The sequence below is a fragment of the Mustela lutreola genome, chromosome 4 (genome assembly GCF_030435805.1).
Source record: "Mustela lutreola isolate mMusLut2 chromosome 4, mMusLut2.pri, whole genome shotgun sequence".
Classification (NCBI taxonomy): Eukaryota; Metazoa; Chordata; class Mammalia; order Carnivora; family Mustelidae; genus Mustela; species Mustela lutreola.
Window position 1 is genome coordinate 170379395 of NC_081293.1, and position 25136 is coordinate 170404530.

Below are 25136 nucleotides of genomic sequence, written 5' to 3' on the forward strand. Positions count from 1 at the left end.
CTGCTTCAATTTTTTAAGATGATAAAACAAGGTGAATACACTGGGATTTAATACTGAATGAAGTGCCACTCAGAAGTTAAGATTCTCGTAATTGATCTAATTCTTGAATTTGCTTTTAATGCCATCACAAGTAAAAAAGCTTTCTTGTGTTGGGGGGATCGGTTAACAGTGAATTACAGTCTTTAATAGTGTATGTATCATTGCATATATGCTGATAGACAATAAATCGATTTTCTTCAGAACCAAGTTCATTCACGTGAGGTCGACACACAACCCATTTCTCTTCTTCATGTTCCTCATACACAACTATTCTCCTTTAAAGAAGAAGAGCAAATTTAGGATCCTACTTCTCATTTAAATCTTCAAATATATTTAGTGAATTTATTTGCCAGTGGATTTTAAGCACTAGCTTACACATTCAGCCAGAACTGAAATATGTGTGCAGATTATAGAGACTCTTTTCACTGGGGGGAAAAGGAAGAATTCAGAGCACCACTTACTTGAAATGTCCCTGAGCAGCTGCAGCACACAAGGGTGTGAAGCCATTTTTATCAGCAGCATTGACTTGGGCTTCTGCATTCAGCAGCAATCTCACACAGTCTGTGGATTTTAATAGAAAGCCATTTAAATTCCCCATTTAGAGTTATGGTGAGCCAAATTCTAAACAAGCTCTACATAGATGCTAAACCCAAAGGACCTCTCCCGTGCGCAGTCCACCTGACAATTCTAGCATGGTGCATATGAGACCCCGCAAGCTATTTACAAAGAAAAGTAGCCTCTTTTCCAGAAGATGCCAACGCCCTAGACTCACCAACTAGGTAAGACTGTGTGTGTATATGTGTGTGTGTGTGTGTGTGTGTGTGTGTGTGTGTTACTTTGGGAAGAGTTGCTGATGAGAGATAAGACTGTTATATATCAGAAAATGTTGGGGTGCCTGGGTGGATCAGTGGGTTAAGCCTCTGCCTTTGGCTCAGGTCATGATCTCAGGGTCCTGGGATCCAGCCCCACATCGGGCTCTCTGCTCAGCAGGGAGCCTGCTTCCTCCTCTCTTTCTGCCTGCCTCTCTGCCTGCTTGTGATCACTCTCTCTGTCAAATAAATAAATAAAATCTAAAAAAAAAAAAAAAAATGTTCTACCAGATTTTTCCACCAGTCTATACCAGGAGATAACGTTATTGGGTAGAGAACAAAATCTACTTGCCGAATTGAAATACCATATTTGTATTTAAAGAGTTAAATTCTTACTTTGTGATAATTAACCTTTGAAACACTTCCATGTGATGGTCATCCTACTCCATGGGTAAGGTAAACCCACATAAAGTCATCTGACTCTGGCATAAATATCATCTAGGACTCAGGTTCCTCATGCTATTTACCAGATTTAATTTCTCGACATTAAAGAAAATTCTCACAGGGCTTTTGAAGTAAAGAAGAATCCAAAAGTACTTTTAAAATCACGAGCTATCTTCTTAGCTCACTGGATTCTTCCAATTAGTCCACTTGAACACAGTGAAGCTCTGAAAACTTCTCCAAAGTACTCAACAATCACGCAGCTTATATGAGCAATGCTATTTGATTCTGGATTTGCCGGCAAATTATCTTTTTCTGCACAACCATATGTTTTAGCAAATTTGACTACAAGACTTGAGAAACAAGAATAATTCCCAGACTCCATCAATATGTCGTTTGTAGCTGTACAACTCCTCAGTTCTCTTTAAAAAAATCCAAATAACTATAAATTGTTCCAATGACAGAACAGTTTCAGACCCATGATCTTCTCTAACTTCTAAAACTTGCCCTCACTGTAGCATGTGTTAAGCCCGGTCACTATGACTTTCACACACAGGTATTTTAACAGACAAATTAGAGCTATTTTGTCCTGACTAAAGTGATTATAGATGGAAGGCTTTCTTCTAAAATGTGCTTCATAGTACTAGACCCCAGATTTTGACATACACAATACATATCATTGTCATAAAACAAAGATCACTTTTTGCTAGCTGCAATAAAATCTACTTTAAAAAGAGATTTTTATTTATTTGAGAGTGAGTGAGTGAGCATGGGAGGACAGAGGCAGAGGGAAAGGAAAAAGAGAGAAAATCTTGGGCAGACCCTGCATTGAGCATGGAGCCCAATGGGGGGTTGATCTCACAACCCTCAGATCATGACCTGAGGGGAAATCAAAAGTCCGTTGCTCAACAGACTGAGCCACCCAGGTGCCCCTGAAATTTTACATTTTTACAAAACTATAGTTTGGAATTTTTTAACAATATTTACAAAATTGTTAAATCATGCAAAAAAAAAAAAAAATCATCCACTACTACCTGTAAGAGAAAATCAAAACCAAAAGAACCTTTTGCTCATGGCAATGGTTACCAGTGCTTTTGACTCCCCATCCTTTTGCAAAAGATAAGATCTTGCCATCTTTACCTGTATGTCCATTCTTAGCAGCAGAATACAAGGCAGAATGGCCATCTTCACAGGAGTAATTAATGTCCAGTCCTTCTTCATTAAGCAGCATTGATAATAAAGTGACATTTCCCTGGGCAGCAGCTTGCTGAAGAAGGGTGGGCCTGCCAGCCAGGGGGGCAGGACCACCACTCATTAGCAAAGGGGTTAGGGAGGGTGACCAGCCTGTGGGTTAAAGTGACCCTAGTTAGAGTAGGAGCAAGGACAAGAGACAGATATTACCCACTTGTTTCTGAATTACACACACACACACACACACACACGCACGCACACGCACAGGCATATGAATATGTATCCTTAGAGGATTATGTGGTTTCTAACATTATCAATCTGTTAATATTTACTTAGCACAAACCTGTACTGTTATTTCAATCTTGTATCTGCTAATTAAATTAATATACACAGTGACATATTATTTTTAGTTGTCAGTCTTATAAATGTTAAAGTAGTGGTCGGTTTTAGGAAACTAAGATGGCTCTCTCATTTTAAAAGTTCAAATTCCACTTCAAGGTTTCAAAACAATTTGAATTTTAAAATTACGAACATATTTCCTCAATTTCAATATCAATCTGAATAGTGAACTGACATCTTTAGGTATAGAAATAATTGTAAGAAATAGAGATTTTATTTTTTCAACCATGTTTCCAAGGTATTTAACTAAAAATTTATACAGATCACTAAGAGCGATCAAATATTGCTAAGAAATCTATTTAAGTTACTTGAACTCCCTTATTTGGGGAAAAATAATGAAGGGACCCAAGTGCTAGTCATATCAAGAGCTAAAAGAAACACAACATATATAATTGAATCTAGAATACTTTGAATTGAATTGAATCTAGAATCTTTGTATACCAGCACAAATATGCAAGACATGATTCTGAAGACTTTGTCATCTGGCCATCTTTACAACTTGTGTACCAGAAACTTTTACTAGCCAACAAAACAGGGCACTCTACCATATAGTTTTAATAAGAATCATAAGAGTTATCATAGTTAGATATTTCTCATCAGTATTTAGCAGCTTTAGAAGAGAATCTGTTAAGTATGTGAAGTCGGCTGCATATAGCATGGAAAATTTTCTGAATTCTTCCTTGGTCAAAAGGCTGTAAAAACAGTAAAGTAAAAATGTTTATTTAACGTGATATATAGGTATTTTATGTGTTTTAGATACAATTAACTTTCAAAATAAGTCATTGTACTTTCTTCCTTTTGAAGCCCCAAATACCTTAAAGTAATCCCGGTGTATATGGTATATACGGAGGGGCCTATGTGCACATATTCACTCCTCAGGGTACACTTTCTGCATAAACCCAGTAACATTCTCTGTAGTGGGACATAACAGATGATCTTTTTATGTTTCCTTCACCTTGGTATCAGGATAATATTCTACATATATGGGTATTACATTAATATGTAATAAATTTGTTTAATTGAGACCTGAATTACTTTAACAAATATTAAAAGCAAAAGATTTCTTGGTGTTTTAAAAATTATTTGTGAAAAAAAGCAGTTTATACATATAAAACTAGTCTGTTTATTAAAAGCTGGATATTACATCTTCATAATTAATCATTTGGGTCCATGAATAATTTATTGTTTTTACCCTATTAGACTGCAATGACAAACAAAATTCAAATGCTTATAAAATTAAATATTTATCTAAGCTTTATGGTATTTCCCCATTGATATTCATTAGCTCTTCTTACAAAAGTAGTATTTTTACTTCATACTTACAAGAAGGCTCCTCTCTGGTACATTTTACCTTTTGTATTTTCTTAAAAACAAACAAAAAAACAAGCCCACAAAAATTAAATCAGTACTTATTAGAAATGGATGATAAACAGAGAAATTATAAACACCAAGGTATGACACCTTGACTGCAAAGCAAACACAAAAGTAACACGAAGGCATTGCAAGGTGGTCCTCTGTGGAACAGAAGGGAGTGTGGCTCACAACTCAGTGAGTTTCTCCACTTGAGCTCCTGGTGCTCTCTCCCAACCCTTCTCCCTCCTCCACCCCCACTGTCCTCCGGCTACCCCCACCTTCTCTAGCTCCTCCAAACAGTCTTTGTTATTGGTATCCTATAAAGAATAACAACACCTATATATCAAATGATTTGCTCTTCTTTTAGATTTTATCTTCATTTTTTTTTTTTCCAATGCAATTCTAGGCTTTTGGTGACCATTTAAATGCAGATTTATTTCTAAATGCCTTCTATGGAAACTTGGGATATAGTATGCTGAGAAACTCTATTGTTAATGCTAAGCTATCTGAAAGAGAAAATATTTATTCAAAAATTTTCTCAATCTTTAGACCACTCAAGAAATCGGTTTTCTGTCATACAAAACAAGAGGAATTTGTTTTTTTATTTTCTAAGAGGTGTGGAATATATTTTTAAAAGGAAAAATGCTTTAGAAATACCAAGTATTCTTAAAGTTTAAATAAAAAACTTTTATCCCCACTATCATTTCCAATAGCTAAAGTTATTTAAATGAATCCTTCCATCCATATGGGATAAAATAAAATTTTGCTAGGGGTTTTTATTGTTCATTTGAAATTCCCAACAATAATAAAAACGGTAAGATTTATTGACTGCTTAGGTAATGACAGAACAGACCTGCATCATACAGCTACTTTAATGAGGTTAGGAAAAGGTCATTCAGCTTGGCAGCGTCATATGCAAACATTAGTAAAGGTGAGCATATGCAGAACATGCGGTGGGTGACGAAGGGAACAGAACATGCAATGCAAGAGGGAACAGCAGTTGAGAACAGCTTCTGGCATCAGCTTCAGAGTGTGGAGAAGGTTAATGTCATAGCTCAAATAGGTCTCATTTCCAGATTTAGACTTTAAGCCAATCTTAGAGGGAGGATCATTTTTTTTTTTTAATAAATGTTTAAGGAAAAAAAATGTCTGAACCAAATTAAATAAAATGTACCAAACCACTACCACCCTCCCCCCAAAAAAACCCCAAACCAAAAAGAAACCAGAAACAAGTTTCCAAGGGTATGAAAACTCAGCTGCCTAGGGTGATTTCTGATTTAGACGTCTATTTATCTAACAGTTAAAATGCATTCATTGGATAAGTTCAGGAGGAACAAGAAATTTTAATTCATTTAGAATTTAAAATGCTATTTAAAAATTTAACATTTGGCTACAGAAACTGCTAACAGAGAAATTTACAGCATAATTCATTAAAGTGGTATCTTCTGTCATTGCAATTCTCTTCAGGAGTGCTTTAGCTAAATTGTAATTATTTGTCACAGATATAAGCAAATATAGAAACTCAGAATTTGAGAATTTTAAAGATATGGGATCTAGTGATTCTCCAGGAAGGGAGAGGTAGTGTACTGCTGTTTGAAAAATTCAACAGGCAAGTTTAATAAATCTTTCTGGTCTGAAACTATTTTTTTTTTTTTTGGTTCAATGATTTCATTTTTAGATGAAAAAGCTAATGGCTCAGAACAAACGGGCTCTTTAGGGTTACACTAGAAAGAGGCAGAAGTGGACTAACCCCGCCTTCTTCTTAGGCTCAGTCCAGAGTTCTACTCCTCACTAAATTTGGAACAGACATCTACCTACCAAGGATTTGGCAGATGTGCTCTGTCCTCATACCCTGCTCCTACCAACCACAATGGCATTAGTGGCTATTTAGAAGATTAATAACCTTCAATGAGCTTATGATTTGGAGAGACCCAAGTTCACCCAGGCACAGATAGGTTAAGAAGCAAGACGGAAGGAGCTCTGGTGCTTCCTGGCGGCTAGAGGCATGGCGGCAAACATAGGGGCAACCCAAATGAAAAGCAGTTGAAATCCAGGATCTCATTTGGAAAAGTTAGGCTGACCTGCAACCACAGTTGATTTAATCACCCTTCTTATGTTACTGTAATAACTTTTTTATTCCCAAGACTAGATGCTCAGGGAAAGCTTGCTGAATGACTATTCCTCCCTATAACCAAGTAATTTAGAAACTTATCATCCCACTGGGTAATTCTGGAACCCTGAGATGATTTTGGCCAACTGCAAAACCAGAGAACAGAAAATAAGGTACCAGTTTCACCTATCTTCAGTGGCTGCTGTTACTCTGGTTCCCTCATTTATCCTCTTTTGCTCTCTAGACACAAGCAAAGGGCATTTTTCAGAGGGATCATAGCGCCTTTATCCAAAATTCCACTCTCTCCTAGCTAGGTCATTCTGGCGAACATGTGACAGTCTAGGAATTGTCTTGTCTACCGAGTTTGAGATCCTGCTGACAAAATGTTCCTCAGTTATGGATGCTGATTTTAAAGCTTTTCCACTGAAACCAAGACACTTGAGGCTGAACCTTGGAGCACAGTCATGACTGAGGAAATAACTGGTGAAGCATTACAGTCCAAAGCAAAGATGGTTTTATAGTTTTTTTTTAAAAGCTGACAAGGGATGCCTGGGTAGCTCAGTTGTTGGGCATCTGCCTTGGGCTCAGGTCATGATCCCGGGGTCGTGGGATCCCCGCATCCAGCTGCCTGCTCAGCAAGAAGCCTGTTTCTCCCTCTCCCACTCCCCCTGCTTGGGTTCTCTCTCTCCCTGTGTCTCTGTCCAATAAGTAAATAAAAATCTTTAAAAAATAAGATAAAAGAAAACCTGACAAAACAACAAGTGTTTTTCGTTTTACAGTTTGTGCCTTTATGTCAACAGTACCGTTGTGGCTCCCAAGGGTTTTGGAATCTCTGCTTTGAGATGGCCCTCAGACCTTACGGTACATTCTCTGGTTCTCCTGAATGGCAGTAAAAATTCCTACTTTGAATGTGGATTTAGCTCTGGAAAACAGCTACCATCATTCTTATGCCATGGGAAGGGCTGTTCAGCTCAGTGATACCATTTTGAATTAAAAATATGGAAGGCTGGGGACGCCTGGGTGGCTCAGTTCGTTAAGCAGCTGCCTTCGGCTCAGGTCATTATCCCAGCGTCCTGGGATCAAGTCCCACATCGGGCTCCTTGCTCTGCAGGGAGCCTGCTTCTCCCTCTGCCTCTGCCTGCCATTCTGTCTGCCTGTGCTCACTCTCTCCCTGCCCCCGATAAATAAATAAAATCTTTAAAAAAAAAATATGGAAGGCTGAATGCTGTAAAGACAATCACAAAGTACTAATAGTGACATCAATTTTAAAGCAAATTTTTGAAAATGCTTTAAGCAACAATATCAATGAAGCAAGAGTATCACCTCTATTTATTCATCACTCATGCTGCTCCAAGTGCAAGACCAAGCTCTTTGAACGTTAGGGTAGTTAATCCTAACAGCCACCCTACCTCATCTGAGAAGCATAAACTCCACATGAAGAAAGGGAAAATTTGCTCAGTCCAAGAGAATCACCAAAACACACAGCTATAAACTGCAGGGTCTAGATTCCAGCACAGGTTTCACTGACAGCAAAGGCCATCCTGTTTCCCAATTCCCAATTATGCACCAAAATACGAATAGCAGCCTCTCAATGAGCATAATTTCAAGGAACAGTTTATAATTAGGTAAGTCAATGCTGGCATATTGCTCTCATTACCTGACAATTAGCAAGAACTGTGCTCCCTATTTTTCTCATTCCCATTCCACACTCCTGAGTTTTAAATATAAATAACATTACTCAGCCCTTCCCTTAATTCTTAAAGTTCCCTCTCATTAGAATCCATGGTCTCTGGTAGCCACTAAGAGTCCACGGTAAGAGAGAATGCTGTCAACTTTCAAGGTATCTTCGACACTCTTAACATTATTTTAGAGCCACTTTGTTCAGGGAAGAACTAATCCAGTCATGTCAATAAAAAGCGATGCTTTCTCTAGCACTGCATAACAAAAGGGAAAAACCCAGTTCTTTATCAACTCCTTTGTTTAAGAGTCACGTACTTCACAAAGCACATCTGCAGTGAAAACCCTCCCCACTATACCTACACGCAATGGTATCCATCTGCGCTCGGGGGCTGGAAGACAACTGCTGGGGACGGAATAAACAGCCTTTAAAATAAACTTAGAACAGGGATTTAAAATTTACGTACTCTCTTTTTGAGGTTGAAAAGAATACCAAACCACTACTAAAACTTAGAACATACCAATTATGGAGCAAATCTGATCAATTTGACAATTCGAGGTAGACTGAAGCATTCATAACCACTTGAAAGGATTTTTTAACGTTCTCTCTGAAGGGACAGAACTGAGCACAGATTGTCTGGTGACGACCCCCTAATACTGAAGCCTCGTGAGATAAATATTTAACAAGAACGAACAGTCTTTTTTCCCATGGAAATGCTTTAGTGTCTCTAAATTAATGGTCTCCATGTGCTCCAAACCACTACTTTCAAGATATTTTAAAAAAGAAAGCACTTAGTATCAAGAAACCACAATTGATGTAGCAAGATGAATCACCATACCCTGGAGCCATTAAAGAAAAATACAAAAAAAAAAAAAGAGAGAGAGAGGAAAATGATAAAGAAATAGGGAAAAAAGTATCAAATAAAAAAAAAAAGTTCCAAGGCAATGTGAAGGAAATTAAGGCAAGTGAGAAGACAGGCCACATTCTTCAAAAAAGGGTATAATATTTCAATCCCTTTACCTGATGCTGCTACCAGGAGGCTGTCTGAGGCACCTGTTCTACAAGATGAGGCACTAACAGGGTTTATGGAAGAGCAAAAGGCAATGGTGGTGGGAATGACAAGGGAACTTTCTGAACATGCAGGTTGGCTCAGTCCAGGGGTTTCAGCAGGCCAGGCACCCACCTGAGACGTGGCCAGGGCTGAAACGCCACAGCCTGCCGGTGCCACAGTTAAATCTATGGATGGTTTTGGTGGCAGCTGAGGGGAAGATGATTTAGGGAGATTCTCCTCATTTATTACCCTGTTCCCTTGTGGCAAAGTAGAAGGAGGCGAAGCCATAGTTTTGTTATCAACTTTGGCCCCCGCACTGGAGGCCCTGCTGCTATCCATAATAACCTTGAGTTGGGGGTGTGGTGGAGAAGGAGTCTGGGAGAGCCCTGGCTTTTTTGGAGGGATAGGAGGAGGGTTTCCTCTGTCAACTCGTGCTACGCCAGGAGTCTTTAAACTGGTTCGACCAACTGGAGGGCACGTGCCAACGTCCCCCGTAGGGGGCGCCCCAGGCCTCGGGGGCGCTCCTGCAGGAGGGCTCGTAAATCTTGACAGTGCTTGGGTCACAGTATTCCGAGCTAGCTGTTTGGCCACTAGGCTGTCACGACTCGTTGGAGAGACATCTCTGGATGGAGGACTTTGGGTGGTATTTCCATTTTGGTCTGGGTCATTAGCATTGCCCTGAAATCGAAATCTGGCTGCTTGGATTCGAGGGTTTAGACCTGGATGCAAAGCTGCATTGGCACACGGTGAGTGTAAACTGTGCCCAGGTGCTGCCTGTGCGTGGCTCTGGGGAGCTATGGTTGGCGTCTGCACGGTGGGAGGGGCAGTGCTATTGGGAAGTGGGGGGGTGCTACTCGGCGAGCCAGTGCTTGGTCCGTTCTCCTCAATTTTGCTTGCACTTGGAGGGGGGACAGTAGGCAGAGAGGAGACAATCAAGTCACCGTGGGAAGCCTGCCTGTCGATACCTGGTCTGCCCAGCGCGGCACTGGGGCACACATTTCCTTTTGTGTTGGCGGAAACTAGGGGGCTCCCTGTGGGAGGCTTCACAGGCACAGTCAAAGGCAACTTCTTCACGTGGTCAATGCTTTCTACCGCCGGGTCAGTCTGGCAAGCAACAGACCTTGTCACAGGTCCTTCTGTCCCCACAGATATGGACACCGAACGCCTATCTTTCGTCTTTCGCGGGAGAGAGAGGCTTGGTTTGCTATCATTTCCCCTTTTCAGCTGCTCGATCATTTTCTTCATCTTGTCAATCTCCTCCTTGAGGTCAGTGGTGTGGGCTTCCTCGCGGTGCAGTTTAGCGCGAAGCTGTTCCCGTTCCGTGTCAAACTCAGAGAGCTGTTTCTCCATCTGAGCTTCCATTTCTGTGCTCTTTCGTTTCTCGGCGGAGAGCTGCTCTTCTAACGTACCTGTCTTCTTCTTCTCCTCTTCCAGTCTGGCCAGCACGTCCTCGAGCTTCTGGGCCTCGTCTAGGACTTTGCCTGAGAGCTGTTTGCACTCCTTGACCAGCATCAGGACCACGTGTTTGTTCTTGCCGCGCTCCTCCTCCAGGCGGGCCGCCAGCTGCTTGTGCTCTTGCTCAAGGCCCTGCAGCTGAAGCTTCTCCATCTCCAGCTGAAAGAAATCCACAGGACAGCGCTGAGTTACACGCAGAGCTGAAGGGCCACATTTCTAAAATTGTTGTGATAGGAAAGATAATATTTTAGATACTCATTAAATGAGAAAATAGGTATAAATGGTTTAGCGAAAACCATCTAAGTCACAGCAATAGAGAATTTTTAAAAAACCTATTCAACTACAGAAAATGAATAGAAACTTGACACTTCAGAACACAATACAGAGTTCAGAAAGTTGTTTTTATAAAAATAGAACTCTGTAAGGGAGCTGATGTTCTTTTTTTTTTTTAGGTTTAATGCCGTAAGGTTGTTAATGAATCCCTGAGGTACAGTATAAGGAAAAGTGCCGAAAACAGAGGACTTCAGTTAAATTCTAAGCTTCTGTATTTGCTGTGTTTCTTAACTTTAACCTCAAGCTTCTTATCACGGGTTGCTGTAAAAATCATACAAAATCATATCTGAATCATATTTTACTAGAACGATGATCTTCACTGATACTGATCAGTGAAACAAAGTCCAACCCCATCTCCTCCAATCCTACTTGCTCGCTGAGCTCTCACAACATTGGCCTCCCTGGTTCCTGCACAGGGTCCTGCCTCCGGGTCTTTGGCTTTCCGGTTCTCTTTGCCCAGAGTTCCACCACACACCTTCATGCAGGGTTCCTAGGCTAAGCAGCTCACTTGCTGCACAAGGAAGACCAGCTGGAGAGGTGAGTGGGAGCCCAGACCCAGCCCTGTCTACTCACTCAGTGTCTGCCCAGGCATGGGGCTGCATCTGCCTGGAAAGAATGGCACCTTTCCCTTCACAAAAAGACTCTGTCTGCTCACTAAGCCATAGGCCGTCAGGATTTATGCTTTCCAAAGAAACATTTTTCTAGTTGATCAATGCAGAGGAGCTTAAAAAAAAAAAACAAAAAAAAAAACCTCTGTATCTCCAGATGGGGTTTTCAAATAGCACAAAGCCACCCAAAGCACCAAAGTCTCACTTCTTTTCCTCCAGGCCTCTGCTCAGCGGCTACCTTGACCAAGGCCTCCTTCTCACTGTCCTGGGGAAAACAGTGGCCCCTCCCACTGTACTGGTAACCCTTTGCTTAGCACCTACCTGCCCCCACTGGAATGTGACTCCATGAAGGCAGGGACTAGATCTTCTTTGCTGCTATTCCCAAGACGTAGAATAGTATCTGGCACACAGTAATTGTTGACTGGATCAATGAAATTAATGCAGTTCACAGAAACAACAAACTTCTGCACACTGATGGCCTTTCTGGGTACTTCTGAGATCCCCTACTGTAACATGTTTATACAGGTTTCTTACTTCTTTCCAGAGGAGCACCTACTGCCATGAGATACTCATGAAGGACAAATGAGGGAGGCCCACATGCTTCACCTTCCCACCTAGAGAAGCATTCCACTGGCAGTCCACCCAAGGGCCTTAGCATTCATAAAGGTTGAAGTAGATCTACCTGATAAAGACAGAAAGGACTCCCCCTACTGACCACCACCTTAGATGTTAAATCTAAATATACTCTCATAAGATCCAGTAACTATTTAAGTCAGTAAGTCAGCTTTTAGTCATCAGTAACAGAGGAAGGAGATGCTCAGATGATCCATCAGTTGTGAGAATATGCTCCTGTCCCCCACCCTGCTGAGAAAATCCATTACCTGCATAGTCACAAAACCAAGAGGACAGAATGGCTCATTAGAATCCAAGATATCATTAACTTACTCTAGGATACTTCCTGCGTTGAAAAAGTTGAATGGCATTGCATGGGTCCTATAAATAAGTGATCAGGAATTCAGATAATTCCCCAAGAATAATTAGTGACAACTGTTTATACACACACACTCTATTCTACTATATGCAATTTTAGGGGTGACTTCATAAATAGATTAGGTAAAATGTGGGGAAAAATACTGTTATCATATAACTATATTTATATGCATATTTTAGTCATCTAGATGCTTCACAGAAAATTTGACTTCTAAATAGTCAAAAGACATTTAACTCTTCTAAATGCATCAAATAAGTTTCTGCAGAAGGCATACACAAAGTTAGAACTATTAAGAAAATTTTAAATTTTGTATTCACCATTGCCCCAAATTTTTATAGCAATGTTGGAAAAAGCCAAAGTAGGTCAATTTTCAGTTTATTTTAAAAATATGAGTTCCATAATTTACCTTGGAAGCCAGAAAAAAAAAATGTTTTGTGGAACTTTAAGGGCTATCTTCATTTTACATAACAACTAACTAGAGGCCAAATGAGTGATCTCACAGTCACGTCATCTCCTGAATCAGTGTCAAACCTCATAGAACTCCGGGTTCCACTTGTCTCAAGCTTTTCTCACCATCGTACATCTTGCCCACATTATTTCTTCTCTAGGGGTCATCACACTTTACTTTTGAAATGACTTCTCAGACTTGAGAATCAAACTGAAGAAAGACTTCTAACAGGAGATCAACTCAACAAATCTCACATTATTTATACAGAAAACTATAGTACTATAAAAGTGCCCATTATTCTTTTGCACCTTTGTTCTTCCATTACCTTATAAGTCCTATCTCAGATGAACCTATTTTTAAATCTTACCATAGACAGTGGAACACAAAGGAAGCCACCTAACCAATACACCTACAAACACAGTGAGTTCTGAGCCCGTCATCTATCACTCTCCCTTTGTTTAGCCTCCTCTACCATTTACACTTCGGGGAATATTTAAACTTCTGCCACTCTTCTCAAAACATCACTCAATTACCACTCAACAAACTCTCAGTCTACCCTAATTTTATTTTATCAAGAAAATTCACTCCCTCTACATCCTATCTCCTCCCTTAACCATTTTTTTTTTTCTTTTTTAAATAACCACACCAATCTCTATTTGCATCCCTTTACTCTGAGAGAAGATTTCTATCTGTTCAAGGTCAGGCTTTCTTCAACAATTAACTTCACTCTCTCCTGTCACTTGAGACTTGCTCCATCAGTTATCACACTGCTCTTTATAGATAATAAACATGTAGGACAGTATAAAGTGGTCTGAAGTCTACATAACTAGAGTCCAAAATGGAGAGAGAGCAGGGAAGAAAAATACATTAAGAGATAAAATAGTCAAAAAAATTCACAGATTTGGTAAAAAAAAAAAAAAAATCTAGAAAGTTCAGCAATCCTAAAGCAGAATAGATCTATGTTACAAAAAAATCATACCTAAGTACGTCATACTAAAACTGCTAAAAACAAGGACAAGAAATAATCTGGAAAGCAGCCAAAGGAAAAAAAGAGACATTATAAACATAGAAACGATAATATAAATTATGATTGAATTATTATCTCTATTTGGAACAGAATACCCCAAGACTATAAAAGATACAGTCTTTTATATGCACTTTTATATGCACTTGCTGAGCTATTGAAAACTATCAACAATTTACAAATGACTAAAATCTTAACAGAATTATATACAAGTCACAGTATGATATGAAGAACAGCTCAAAATTCAAAAATAAAGTAACACATTTCTAAGAAGATATCACAAAGGAATTTAGAATATATTTTGTGCTGAATGAAAGTAAAAACACAACATGTGAAAATCTGTGGGATGCAGTGAAAGAAGAGAATTTAAAACATCTAAAGCAGAGGATGGAGAGAAATTTCTATCTTTAATTGCATATATCAGAAGCATTTTCTCAAATCAATCATCTAAGTTTCAACTTAAGAAGTTCAAAAAAGTAAGGCTAATTAAATATAGTGAAAGGAAAGACATAACAAAGGTAATAAATCAATGAAATAGGAGACAAATACTAGAGAAATTAACAAGGCCAAACTTTTTCATCTAGAAGATCAATGATACTATTAAACATTTAGAAAAAAACAGACTGAGCAACATAGAAAATACAAATCGTAAATAATGGGACTAAAAGAGGGAATATTACCACAGAACGAATGTTAAAGAATAATTTATAACTTTGTGTCAACAAATTCAACAAATCAAATTCCTTTGACACACATAACTTTTAGGATTTATATAAACTGGCATAGAAAATTGGAATATAGGCGCCTGGGTGACTCAATCAGTTAAGCGTCTGCCTTGGGCTCAGGAAATGATCCCAGGGTCCTGGGATTGAACCCTTGGCATCAGGCTCCCTGCTCAGCTGGAAGCCTGCTCTTCACTCTCCCTCTTCCACTGCTTGTAGGCTCTCTGTCTCTGTCAAATAAATTATAAAATCTTAAAAAAGAAAAGAAAAAGAAAATTGGAATGGCTTTATATATTTTAAGGAAACTGAATCCACAAATAAAAACTTCCCCTAAAGAGTATTTCTAGCTCATATGGCTTTACCTGTGACGTCTACCAAACATTAAAGAAATATTGCCAAACCCATACATACCCCTTCAGAAAAGAGAGAAGGAAATGTTCCAATTCATTTTATGATCCCAGAATTACCTTCAATTCAAAACCAGTCAAGTGCTTTCCTTAATTTACAGAAAAATGATCACTCATGAATATAGGCAAACTAAATCCAATAATAAATTAAAAACTGACCCTCTGAAGTTTACATCAGGAATCCAAGTTGTTTCAGTATTTGAAAATAAGTGTAATTCGCCACCGTAAAAGACTTAAGAGAAAAACCATGACCACACCAATAGATGCAGATAAACCATTTTACAAAATGCAAAACCCATTCATGACAAAACTTCTCAGCATAGAATAAAATCTCAGTGACATAAAGAACATCTATAGAGAAGCACAGGTAACATCATACCTGATGATGAAATACATGCTTTCCTCCCTGAGAAAAGGAGAAAACACTGAAGTCTTCTCTCACTACTTCTATTCAACAATACACTACTGCAGGTTCTAGTCAGCACAATGATGGCGATGTTGGGAGAACAAGGCAGGGAGGCAGACAGGCAGGCAACTTAGGAAGTGGTAAGATGGGTTCTATTCACAGACGATGTGTTTGTTTACCTACAAAATCTTAAATAATATACAAAACAACTGCTAAAACTAATAAGCAGGTTTAGCAAGATGACAAGATACAATGTCAACATACAAAACCAATGTTAATACCTGTATACTAGCAATAAATATTTGGAAAAAAGTTTTTAAACACTGTGATTTACAATAGCATCAAAAACATAAAATACTTAGGAGCAGACCCAGCAAAAGACATTTAAGACACTACACTGAAAACAATAAAACATTGTTAAAAGAAATTAAAACAATAAAACATTGTTAAAAGAAATTATCGAAAACTAATGGACAAATACACTGTGATGATGAGTTGGAAGACTCAATCTCATTCATGTCCATGCCTAACAAATTAGTGTACAGATTCAGTAAAATTTCAGTCCCTGCAAACTTTTGGAAAAACCAACAAACTGATTTCTAATTTGTATCAGAATAGGCAAAACAATTTTAATAAAGGAAAACAAAGTTGATCTTTCCCCACCTGACTTACTTCACCTAGCAGAATACCTCGAGATCCTTCCATGTATATCCTTTGATTTCACTTACATATGGGGTTAAAAAAAAAAGAAAGAAACAAACGAAAAAACAGAAACAAACACATAAATACAAAAAACTGATGGCTGCCTGAGGTGGGGTGGCCAACAGGTGGGTGAAACAGGTGAAGGGGATTAAGAAGTACAAACTTCCAGTTAAACGGGTCACAGAAATGGAAAGTACAGCAGAGGGAACACAGTCAGTAATACTGTAATAATAGTGTATGGTGACAGAGAGTAGCTACACTTACCATGGTGAGCACTGTATGATGTACAGAACTGTCCAATCACTATGTTGTACACTTGAAACTAATATATATTGTATGTCAACTATACTTCAATATTAAAAAAGTTTTTAAAAAAGAAAAAAATTGAGATTTACAGTTCCCACATTTAAGGCTTAATATTTAACTACAGTCATCATTTACCTGAAGTTCAGGTATACGGATAAGATCAATTCATGATGAAAAAACTCAGAAGACCGTTCAGTGATTGCTTGGACTGGGGAAGGAACTTATGGTGAGAAAGTATTCCGGGAAAACTTCTCTGGTGATGGAAGTATTTTTCTATCTTATAAGAGGTACAGATTCCAGGGTGCCTGGGTGGCTCAGTGGGTTAAGCCTCTGCCTATAGCTCAGGTCGTGATCCCGGGGTCCTGGGATCAAGCCCCACATCAGGTTCTCTGCTCGACAGGGAGCCTGCTTCTTCTCTCTCTGCCTGCCTCTCTGCCTACTTGTGATCTCCTCTGTCAAATAAATAAATAAAATCTTTAAAAAAAAAGAGGTACAGATTCCACAAGTCTATGCATTTTTTAAGCTCATCAATTGTATACTTAAGTTGTATAAACTTCACTTCCTGGAAATATATCCTTAAAGAGCAGTAAACAATGGTGAATTCCAGGTTTGTATATTTGCTTTTTATCATACTATGGATTAGCAATTCTGAAACTACTCTGTGTGTTCTAGGCTTGAGTAAATGAGTAAATAAATTGAAGAATACTGAGAGACACATTTCTCACTACTGGAGAAGTTAGCTTTAAATAGAGAAAGAACAAGAACATATTCTGTGGCTTTGGTTTAGAATCAGAGGTATCAATATCAGTATGAATTCATGGTTAATAACAGAGATACATAAAAATAAAATACAAATATATGTGTTTAAAAAATATATATGATTATGGGAAATCTACATAATTTCCTACACTAGATTTATTTCTAAACACCATTTTCCATTAAAAAAGAGACTAATGGTCCTGGGAGTATAGCTAATTCCAGAGGTTGGGATAGGAAAAACACAAGATGAGCCTGGAAGGGCTTGCTGCGAGAAGGAAGAAGTTACTCAAAGAATGATGGAAATGTGTCAGAAGGAGTCAGCTTAAAAAAGCTCTCACTGGCTCAGTCTGGGACAGTTCTGAGCAGTGACTTAGGAGCTGTGAACCTAATGAGTCAGGTAGGGACACCCCCACCCACAACTCAACCACATACTACTAGAATTGTAAAGGAAAGTTGGTTCCCATATACGTAGATTATGGAGTTCCTGTTGACTTTGTTATATTATTGTCTAATATATATCTACTCACAACCATTTTCAAGTAGTGGCCGAATTTTCGGGGAATTCTGCATGAGCAGTATCACCAAACCCTTTTGCAAAAAGCACTGGATTGTGTGGAGGAGCTTAGGAGAACTAGGACAGCTTCATTGGTAGTGAGAAAGTGGGTGGTTGCTCCAAGAATAGCACCCAGACTGGAAGCCATGAATGAAGAAGCACCAAACAACTGTTTTTACAGAATGAAAGGGAAAACTATGTAGGTGGGAGCAGAGCTGCAATGTAAAGGCAATTAGTTTTAATTCAAAGTGGAAAGCAGAGAAGAAAGCAATTATGGTCAATTGCAAAATGAGAAAGCAGAGTGCATGTTTGTCACAAACACAAAATACTTCTGTGACATTTAACTGTATTTCTCATTGCTCCCCCAAATCATTCAATACTCAGTGCATCCTGTTCCCTTCTCCACCTGGCTACCTCTACCCAAATGCCCAACCCTGGTCAACAAATATCTAACGATGAGATGCATTAAAATATCTTCTTTATCAGTCATGCTCCGCAGTTCTCATCTGACCCTTCCTCTTCATCGAGAGTTTCAAGAGAGGGAAGGCAAGACATGGATCAAATGAACTACCCTCTCTTCCCAATCTCTGCTCAGAGCCACAGACCTCAGTCTCTAGTTCCCTCCTTAACAATGTTCCTGGGGAGTCAAAATGAATTATACAAGAAAGATTCATGAATGAGCTAAAAAAACAACGGTTCTTGTACAAGGTGTCCTAAATACTCTTTCAAAAAATATTACTTTAGCTGATTCTCTATCATGTTATTCTTGAAAGTCTAGAAAGCAACTTAAAATTAAATTGCATTTCTATGTTATAAAGCATATATAATGATATATATTGATATAATGATATACAATGAAGAAGAGAGTGTTGAATACAAATGGCAGGCCCAAGTACAATTATTCATCATAGGAAGAAAAGGCATATGAGATAAATTAGAAGAAATAATTTGATTGTTCTTTTCCAATCCATTTGTCATTTCTTCGGTCGTCTAGCACCTGAAACTCCTTCCTATGTTAGGCGATTTCTCCACCTTATGATTCCCCCCACCGTCGAAGTGAAACATGCCCAATAGCTGCTTTCCTGATCTTTCCGATAGCTGGACAGACGGTGTGGGGCCTAAGCCTGGCCAACCAAATGTACCTGCTCTTAGGCTTCAACTTGGAAATGGGTGATGCAAAAAGCAGGGCCAGAGGAGGCACCACTCAAGACCCAGAGCGAGACGGTAGTCATGCTGTCTGGTGTCAGCAAGCTGTAGTACTCACCTCACATCCTCCCATCAGCAGAAGCCTTGCCCACGGCATACTAGATGGACAGTGATCATTTGTCAGTGATGCTGAATGATTAAGACCTGCTCCCCTAGCTTTCCCAGGAGGCAACTCAAACACCTTCCTGCTTAACTCCATGAATACTGGCTTTACCAGCTTACAACTAAGAATCCTGCCTGGCACATCTAGTGCCTTTCAACTGATGCTCATTTTACTAAGCTGTCACCTAGAAGAAGCTATAGCTCATACATAGAATGGCTATAAGTTTTTTCACTGGTTAATAAAAAAAAAAAAAAAAAAATTGCTCCCCTCTGAATTTCCTAGTAATTATTTTGGCTTCTGACTTTTAAAGGCTCTGTTCAAATTTAAAGGTCTTTCCTATTTCAGGGCTGGAAATTATACTTTATAAGTATGAATACATGATTGAAAATAAATTAGAATAGAAATTCCATTAACATATGAGGCACATGATAAATAATAAAAACCCAAGTATCATTCTACCCTAGGTTACTGGCTCTAAACAGAAAGTAGATTACTGGAGGCAAAGTTCCCTATGATGATTACTCATTAGCTTATTCAAAGTGGCTTTACAGGCTTAGTCCATTTGCCAAATTGACTCTTGCCCAAATTTTCCTGGCACACAAATTACCAAACAGTTAACCCTCCTATTAGTAGTCTCAGCAGGAATCAATGCATGAATGCGCATAGAGCCTCTTCTCCCGCCTTGAAAGGCCAACAAGAGCAGTGCTCAGGCCAAATGTCTTCGAATTACCAAAGAGCTATGTCCAGTGTCAGATAATAAATACATGAATTGTAGATAATGGGACTTCTGCTTTCCCCGACTTCTGCTCTGGCAGTAATTTAAAGAACTGGACTCATTTAAAATAATGGATTTTTCATCTTTCTGATTTTAGATTTCTAGAGCTTCAATTTATTCTATGTGCAAGAGAAGTGAAGATATTTATTTAAAATATTTACTTTCAGGACTAAAGGTGACAGGTGACTTTGGTGTTTTTGCTCTTATCAGCTGATGTGATATTTTCTTTTTAAGGAAAGGTTCAGGATAAGACTACAAAATCTAACTTCTCACATGCTACAATCTACCAGAAGAGAATATTCTTTATGGACAAAGAGCAGCATTGCTTATCAGAGCAACCTTTCACTGAGACTACACAGGCCAATGAATTTAGCCATAAAGGACTCCTGTATCCCCCTTATACGTGGGAGACAGATCACTGGCTCATTTTGTATAAGCCTCTCAGGACCCATAGGACAGAAACAATTTCCTTTCACTCCCAGCCAGGTTGGAAATGACCCAGTCATTCAGAAACAAACAGGATGTAAGTTGATTAAAAAAAAAAAAAATCAGCTAGATAATAAAATCTTTGATTCAACTTGAAATGAGTTCCTTCCTTTTTCTCCTACAAGAGAAATGACAGATAAAATGCAAAACTGAAGTAAAATGTAGGAAAGCACGCATCTTTATACATTAAATGCAATCCCAAAGAAAAAATATTTTCTTGATTTTTGATAACGCAGCATAAAAGCCAGCCGCATACTTTATTATGAAATAGCGCATCTGACACGTTAAGAACATAATTGAAACGTGTCTCATCCAAGAAATACAAATGAGCTTCGGTGACATCAGCTGAAACATACTGGCTCTTGCTTCTGCGGTTCCTGGGGGATTCCTGAAAACCTCCAGGGATGTCAGTGGTTGCTCTGCAGGGCTCTGTAAAAGGGTTTGCAAAGTCCGGAGTAAAACTGTTTGATTTTTGCCCCATACCCATGGAAGGTCTTCTAGACTTCTGCACTCTTTTACCCAGTGCTTTAGTTTTCTACCACGTGACATACTGAAGAAGAGGTCTGCTTTCATTCAACACCTATACCAGAACATGGGCACACACAGGTCAATGCAAGGATATAACTACAGGGGCCAAAACACACACATTAAATGATAGTATCATAAATATTTACAGTAATTCTGCATTCAGGTTCACCGTCAACCAGGTGTTACATATGAACTCTAACAAGTTCTCTGGAAAGGACAAATAGAAGAAATACTGCTTTAGGAATGGTTGGAAGAACGGATTACTTTTAATTCTAGTTATACTAGACATTATTAGCTTTTCTGATTTCCTCATTCTCTTCTAATAAATGGAATCAGTAGTCTGGGCAGCCCATCAGAAGGACAAAAGTTGAACTTCTATTTCCTTTTGGCTGATGGCAGTAAGTCCGTTTTTATCACTTAGGACTCTTGGAAGCATGTATTCAAGTACAATAACAAATATGTGTGTGTTGGTGGGGGAGGTGAGAAAGAGCGAAGAGGTTGGTTTAAATGAAACACATGTGAGTAGGAGCCTGGAGGTCTGCAGCACACACAGTCCTCAGACCCCAGAGGCGCGTTTGAGACTAACCAGGACTTCAAGATGACACGTTGTGAGACTACATCTACCACAGAAATTTCATTCTATTCTCCTCATGCTAATTTCATTTTCCAAAGACATAATTTACAGAAGTAATTTCTAGTTGCAAAGAAATACTTGAGACAGGAGCTGGGGATGTCACCATCTGATCAGCGAGCGTCCTGGTTGCAGTACTGGATTACAGGCCCGGCAGTAGAGCATGTCTTACGGCACTAGAAAAGGGAAGCTCCCCTCCCCATCACCGCCCCCCAAAAAGCATATTTTAAAGAAGCATCAAAGTAACCTTTATAGGAAACATAAATTCTTTGTTATATGCATTTTAGAGCCTAGTGTTATTTTTGAATTATATTTGGAAAGGGCCACCAGGATCGGTCAGCATTTTGCCTTTTGAGACACTTACCCCACTTAAGAACAAACAAGCCTAGAAAAGGCGTCTTCATGCTACACTGTGATACAGGAAAAATGACTGAAAGTCTCAATACCTTCTTTTGTCTGCTTTCAGCAGCAGCCAGCTGCGTGGACATTCTTTCTTGCATCTTCCTGCAGTGGGCCATGACTGCTTCAAGGATGGAGAGGGGGTTGGTACACACTGGCTTCTTCTCTTTCTCCCCGGCACCTGCCTCATAGTCTCTCTGCAGTGCCAAGAAGGGGTCATTCAAATTAAATCTCCCGTACCGTTCCTGGATAAATACCTCCTTCCTGCGAGCCTAGAACAAAATCAGAGGAATGTATTGAAGAAAGAAATAAAAATATACAGAAAGATATTTATAAGGAGGTTTTGTGATTACTTTTCCAAATGATATTCACAACTGTTTTGAGTAATGGCTTACGTATGCTGTCAGGCATTGAGTGAGGAGCAAAGGGAATGTGACCCCAATCCCTGACTAGCCTGGCGTGCCATCCAGCCTACTTTCAAATTTTCTTCCTTAAGAATGTCTTTTAAATTACAAATACAGTTTTTTCCCATGATGCTCCCTCCTTCAACGATCTGTGTTTTAGGTACAGTCTCTTCCAGTTTAAAACAAAATCAGAAATACCAAGTATTAAAATAACTTCTAGTGAAAGTTCAAAAATAAAATTATCTCTATCTTGATAGAACTTCTTTTTCACCTAATACGTATCAAGCTAAGTTGCAAAATATAAACCTCCTACAAGTTTTGTTGAGCCACAAAGAATTTATAAGGGTATTTGCTGAAGAAAAAAATACCTGATGAAATTTTTATGTCAAAAAGTCACAACATTCATATTTTGTGAAGTTGGACTAAACTACCAAAAAAACTTCCAGAAAATTTAAGAAGATGCAAATATCTCATTCTCATTGTTGAAGGGCATGAAAATAGAGTTCACAGAGTCCCAGAAAAGAATGTAACCTCATTTCACTCTCAGTGTCAGTCCCTCAGCGTCAAAGTTAATTTCACATCCACATGTCACTAAATGTAATTTTCTATAATTAGCCTACAACAGTCTTTGTATAAAATGGAAAATAGTAGAAATATATTGAAGCTAGCTAGCAACATTTTCAGAACTCAGGTCATGTGGACTAGCCACTAGAAAATAATTATTCTGTGTCGCTGCCAGTGGAAAAACTAAATTACTTTACAATGAATCAAGCTAATTGTCCAAAACGTTAAATTTGTTTTCTGAAGAAATATTACACAAGCTTCCTCCCTTTAAAAGTAGCTGCATTGAACATCTAGACTTTTCCATTTTTAGACCACTGTGAGCAAGCCAACAACTAGATAAACACAAGTGCAAATGACAAATGGGCAAATCTAACTATCTTTTCCTATTACCAAGTTAGATGAAGAAATACAGTTTACAAAAAGCCCAATTTCACCATGAAAATTAAGCTAGGATCATCTCAGAGGATCATTTTAAACTTAAAAGTCAACATGATTTATGAATCAAAGGCATTTTATAGTTCTGGATTCTTCAAGTTCAATTAAGTAATCAATACACTGAGTAAGCATCACTTTCAAGATGTAATTTCAAAAGCGAGTACATTTTTGCCTTTCTTCACTTCTCTCTTCATTTTTATTGAATGTAATAATTCATCCCCCACCCCTGGATGAAAACCTGAGATACCCCTATGGTTTTTCTCTTATTTTTTTTCCTCTAACTTTTCTCTAAATACAAGTCCTGTAGTCATTTTAAGACCTAAACCTGTCTCAATTTGATTAGAATATCCAGCCTGAGTGTAGGACAGCTTCCTTTCCTCAGCAAAGATCTGTGGCACGGTAATACGTACCACCTGGGAAAGGAGGGTTTACGAAGACACCTCTCTCTTTACACAAATCTTCTCCCCCTCTTTCTAAGTGGGTTAGAAGGGCTTGGAAGTGAGGGAAGCAGGACGATTCCAAACTGGTTCAGTTGGAAGACTAGCCTAACCACCTGAGTGTGGTGAATATTTAAAGCCTACTGTTTCCCTATAAAGTGCCTGGTGACTTTAAAGGGCCACCAACCTCTTGTCCCACTGTTGGGATCTCTTCATCTATAGTTTCCCTCAATGCAGATTATAAATTTAGGACAGACTACACAATCTGCAAGACCTGGTGCAAAATGAGAACATAGGGCCCTTTGTTCAAAAATTTAAAATTTCAAGATGGTGACAGCATACCATTTAATCAAGCAGGGGAGGTTCCCAAGTGCATGGCCCTCTGCCAATGCACAGGTTGCACATCCACGAAGCTAGCCTTGCATCACTCCTTACGCAGCATCTAGAACCTGATTTTTGTCAGAAGAGGTTCCACGTTCTCTAGACTTCTCTACTGAACAGCACCTGAATCAATCTCATTCCCGTCTCTTGGTGCTTACGGCCCAAGGTAGTGTATTGGAAACATCAGATGAAACATGAAACTTCATCTGAACATAATTCTGGGAATGCAAGACGACGAGACACCCAGTTTGCAATCTCTATTATGGGAAGAGTCCAGTCACTCTGGGCCTGGAAGGACCGTCTTCTCCTAAACATTTGCTTTGAGCTCCTTTAAAGTAGGGGCACTTTTACTCAGCTGACATCCTGCCAACCCATCAAACATACAATGGGTATGTAATGTATTCTTGCTGCATGGATAAATGTAGCATCCAGTGGCCTTAGGAAAATATAATTTTAACTCAGAGCCTCCTAAGGAAAGAGCTCGGGCCATTTTCTCCATTAGAGGAAGTCAAGTTTCCTCACAAAGGGACCAACCTTAACAGGAAACTGGGGAAGAAGTTAGACCAATGTCAGACTCCTCTATGCAGAGCTCATTCCTGAGAAAAGGATGACCAAGTCTTAGGTTACCCACTATCTGAGTCAGAACTAGAGGACCCCAGGAAGGACTCAATTAACTTTCTAAACTAAAACCAGGCAAAAGCATTTTCAGGAAAACCACAGGGGTAGCAGATGATTTTCCATGATTCATGATTTTTTGCACTACTCACACCCCAAACCTAGATTGTATATCATAGAGGCACTCTGCTTACCAGAGTTCTCAGAATACCTTTCCTAGGAAACCTCAGTCACTTTTCTGTGTAAAGGCCTTCAACATTCTCACGGTTATGAAGCGCTCTCTCCCCCCACACCTTTGTCATGGGATGCTGGCAGGCCAGGACCCCCTCCCGTCCTTCGCCTGTGTAACTTCCCACTGACCACTAACCCTCATTGCCATCTCCTCCT

General features: G+C 39.1%; 1 protein-coding gene across 3 annotated transcripts in view; it reads right to left on the reverse strand.

Annotated features, from left to right (window-relative positions):
• CTTNBP2 (cortactin binding protein 2) overlaps positions 1-25136 on the reverse strand; it is a 162035-nt gene that overhangs the window by 71253 nt on the left and 65646 nt on the right. For 2 of the 3 annotated variants that reach the window (XM_059171671.1, XM_059171670.1), the window contains exons 3-6: positions 21961-22185; positions 9041-10685; positions 2430-2633; positions 501-600 (exon numbers count right to left, since the gene is read on the reverse strand). In XM_059171671.1, the coding sequence (XP_059027654.1) occupies positions 501-600; positions 2430-2633; positions 9041-10685; positions 21961-22185 (2174 nt within the window). Of the gene's footprint in view, positions 1-500; positions 601-2429; positions 2634-9040; positions 10686-21960; positions 22186-25136 lie in introns of those variants that run through there. The other variant, XM_059171672.1, reaches the window with a different exon arrangement.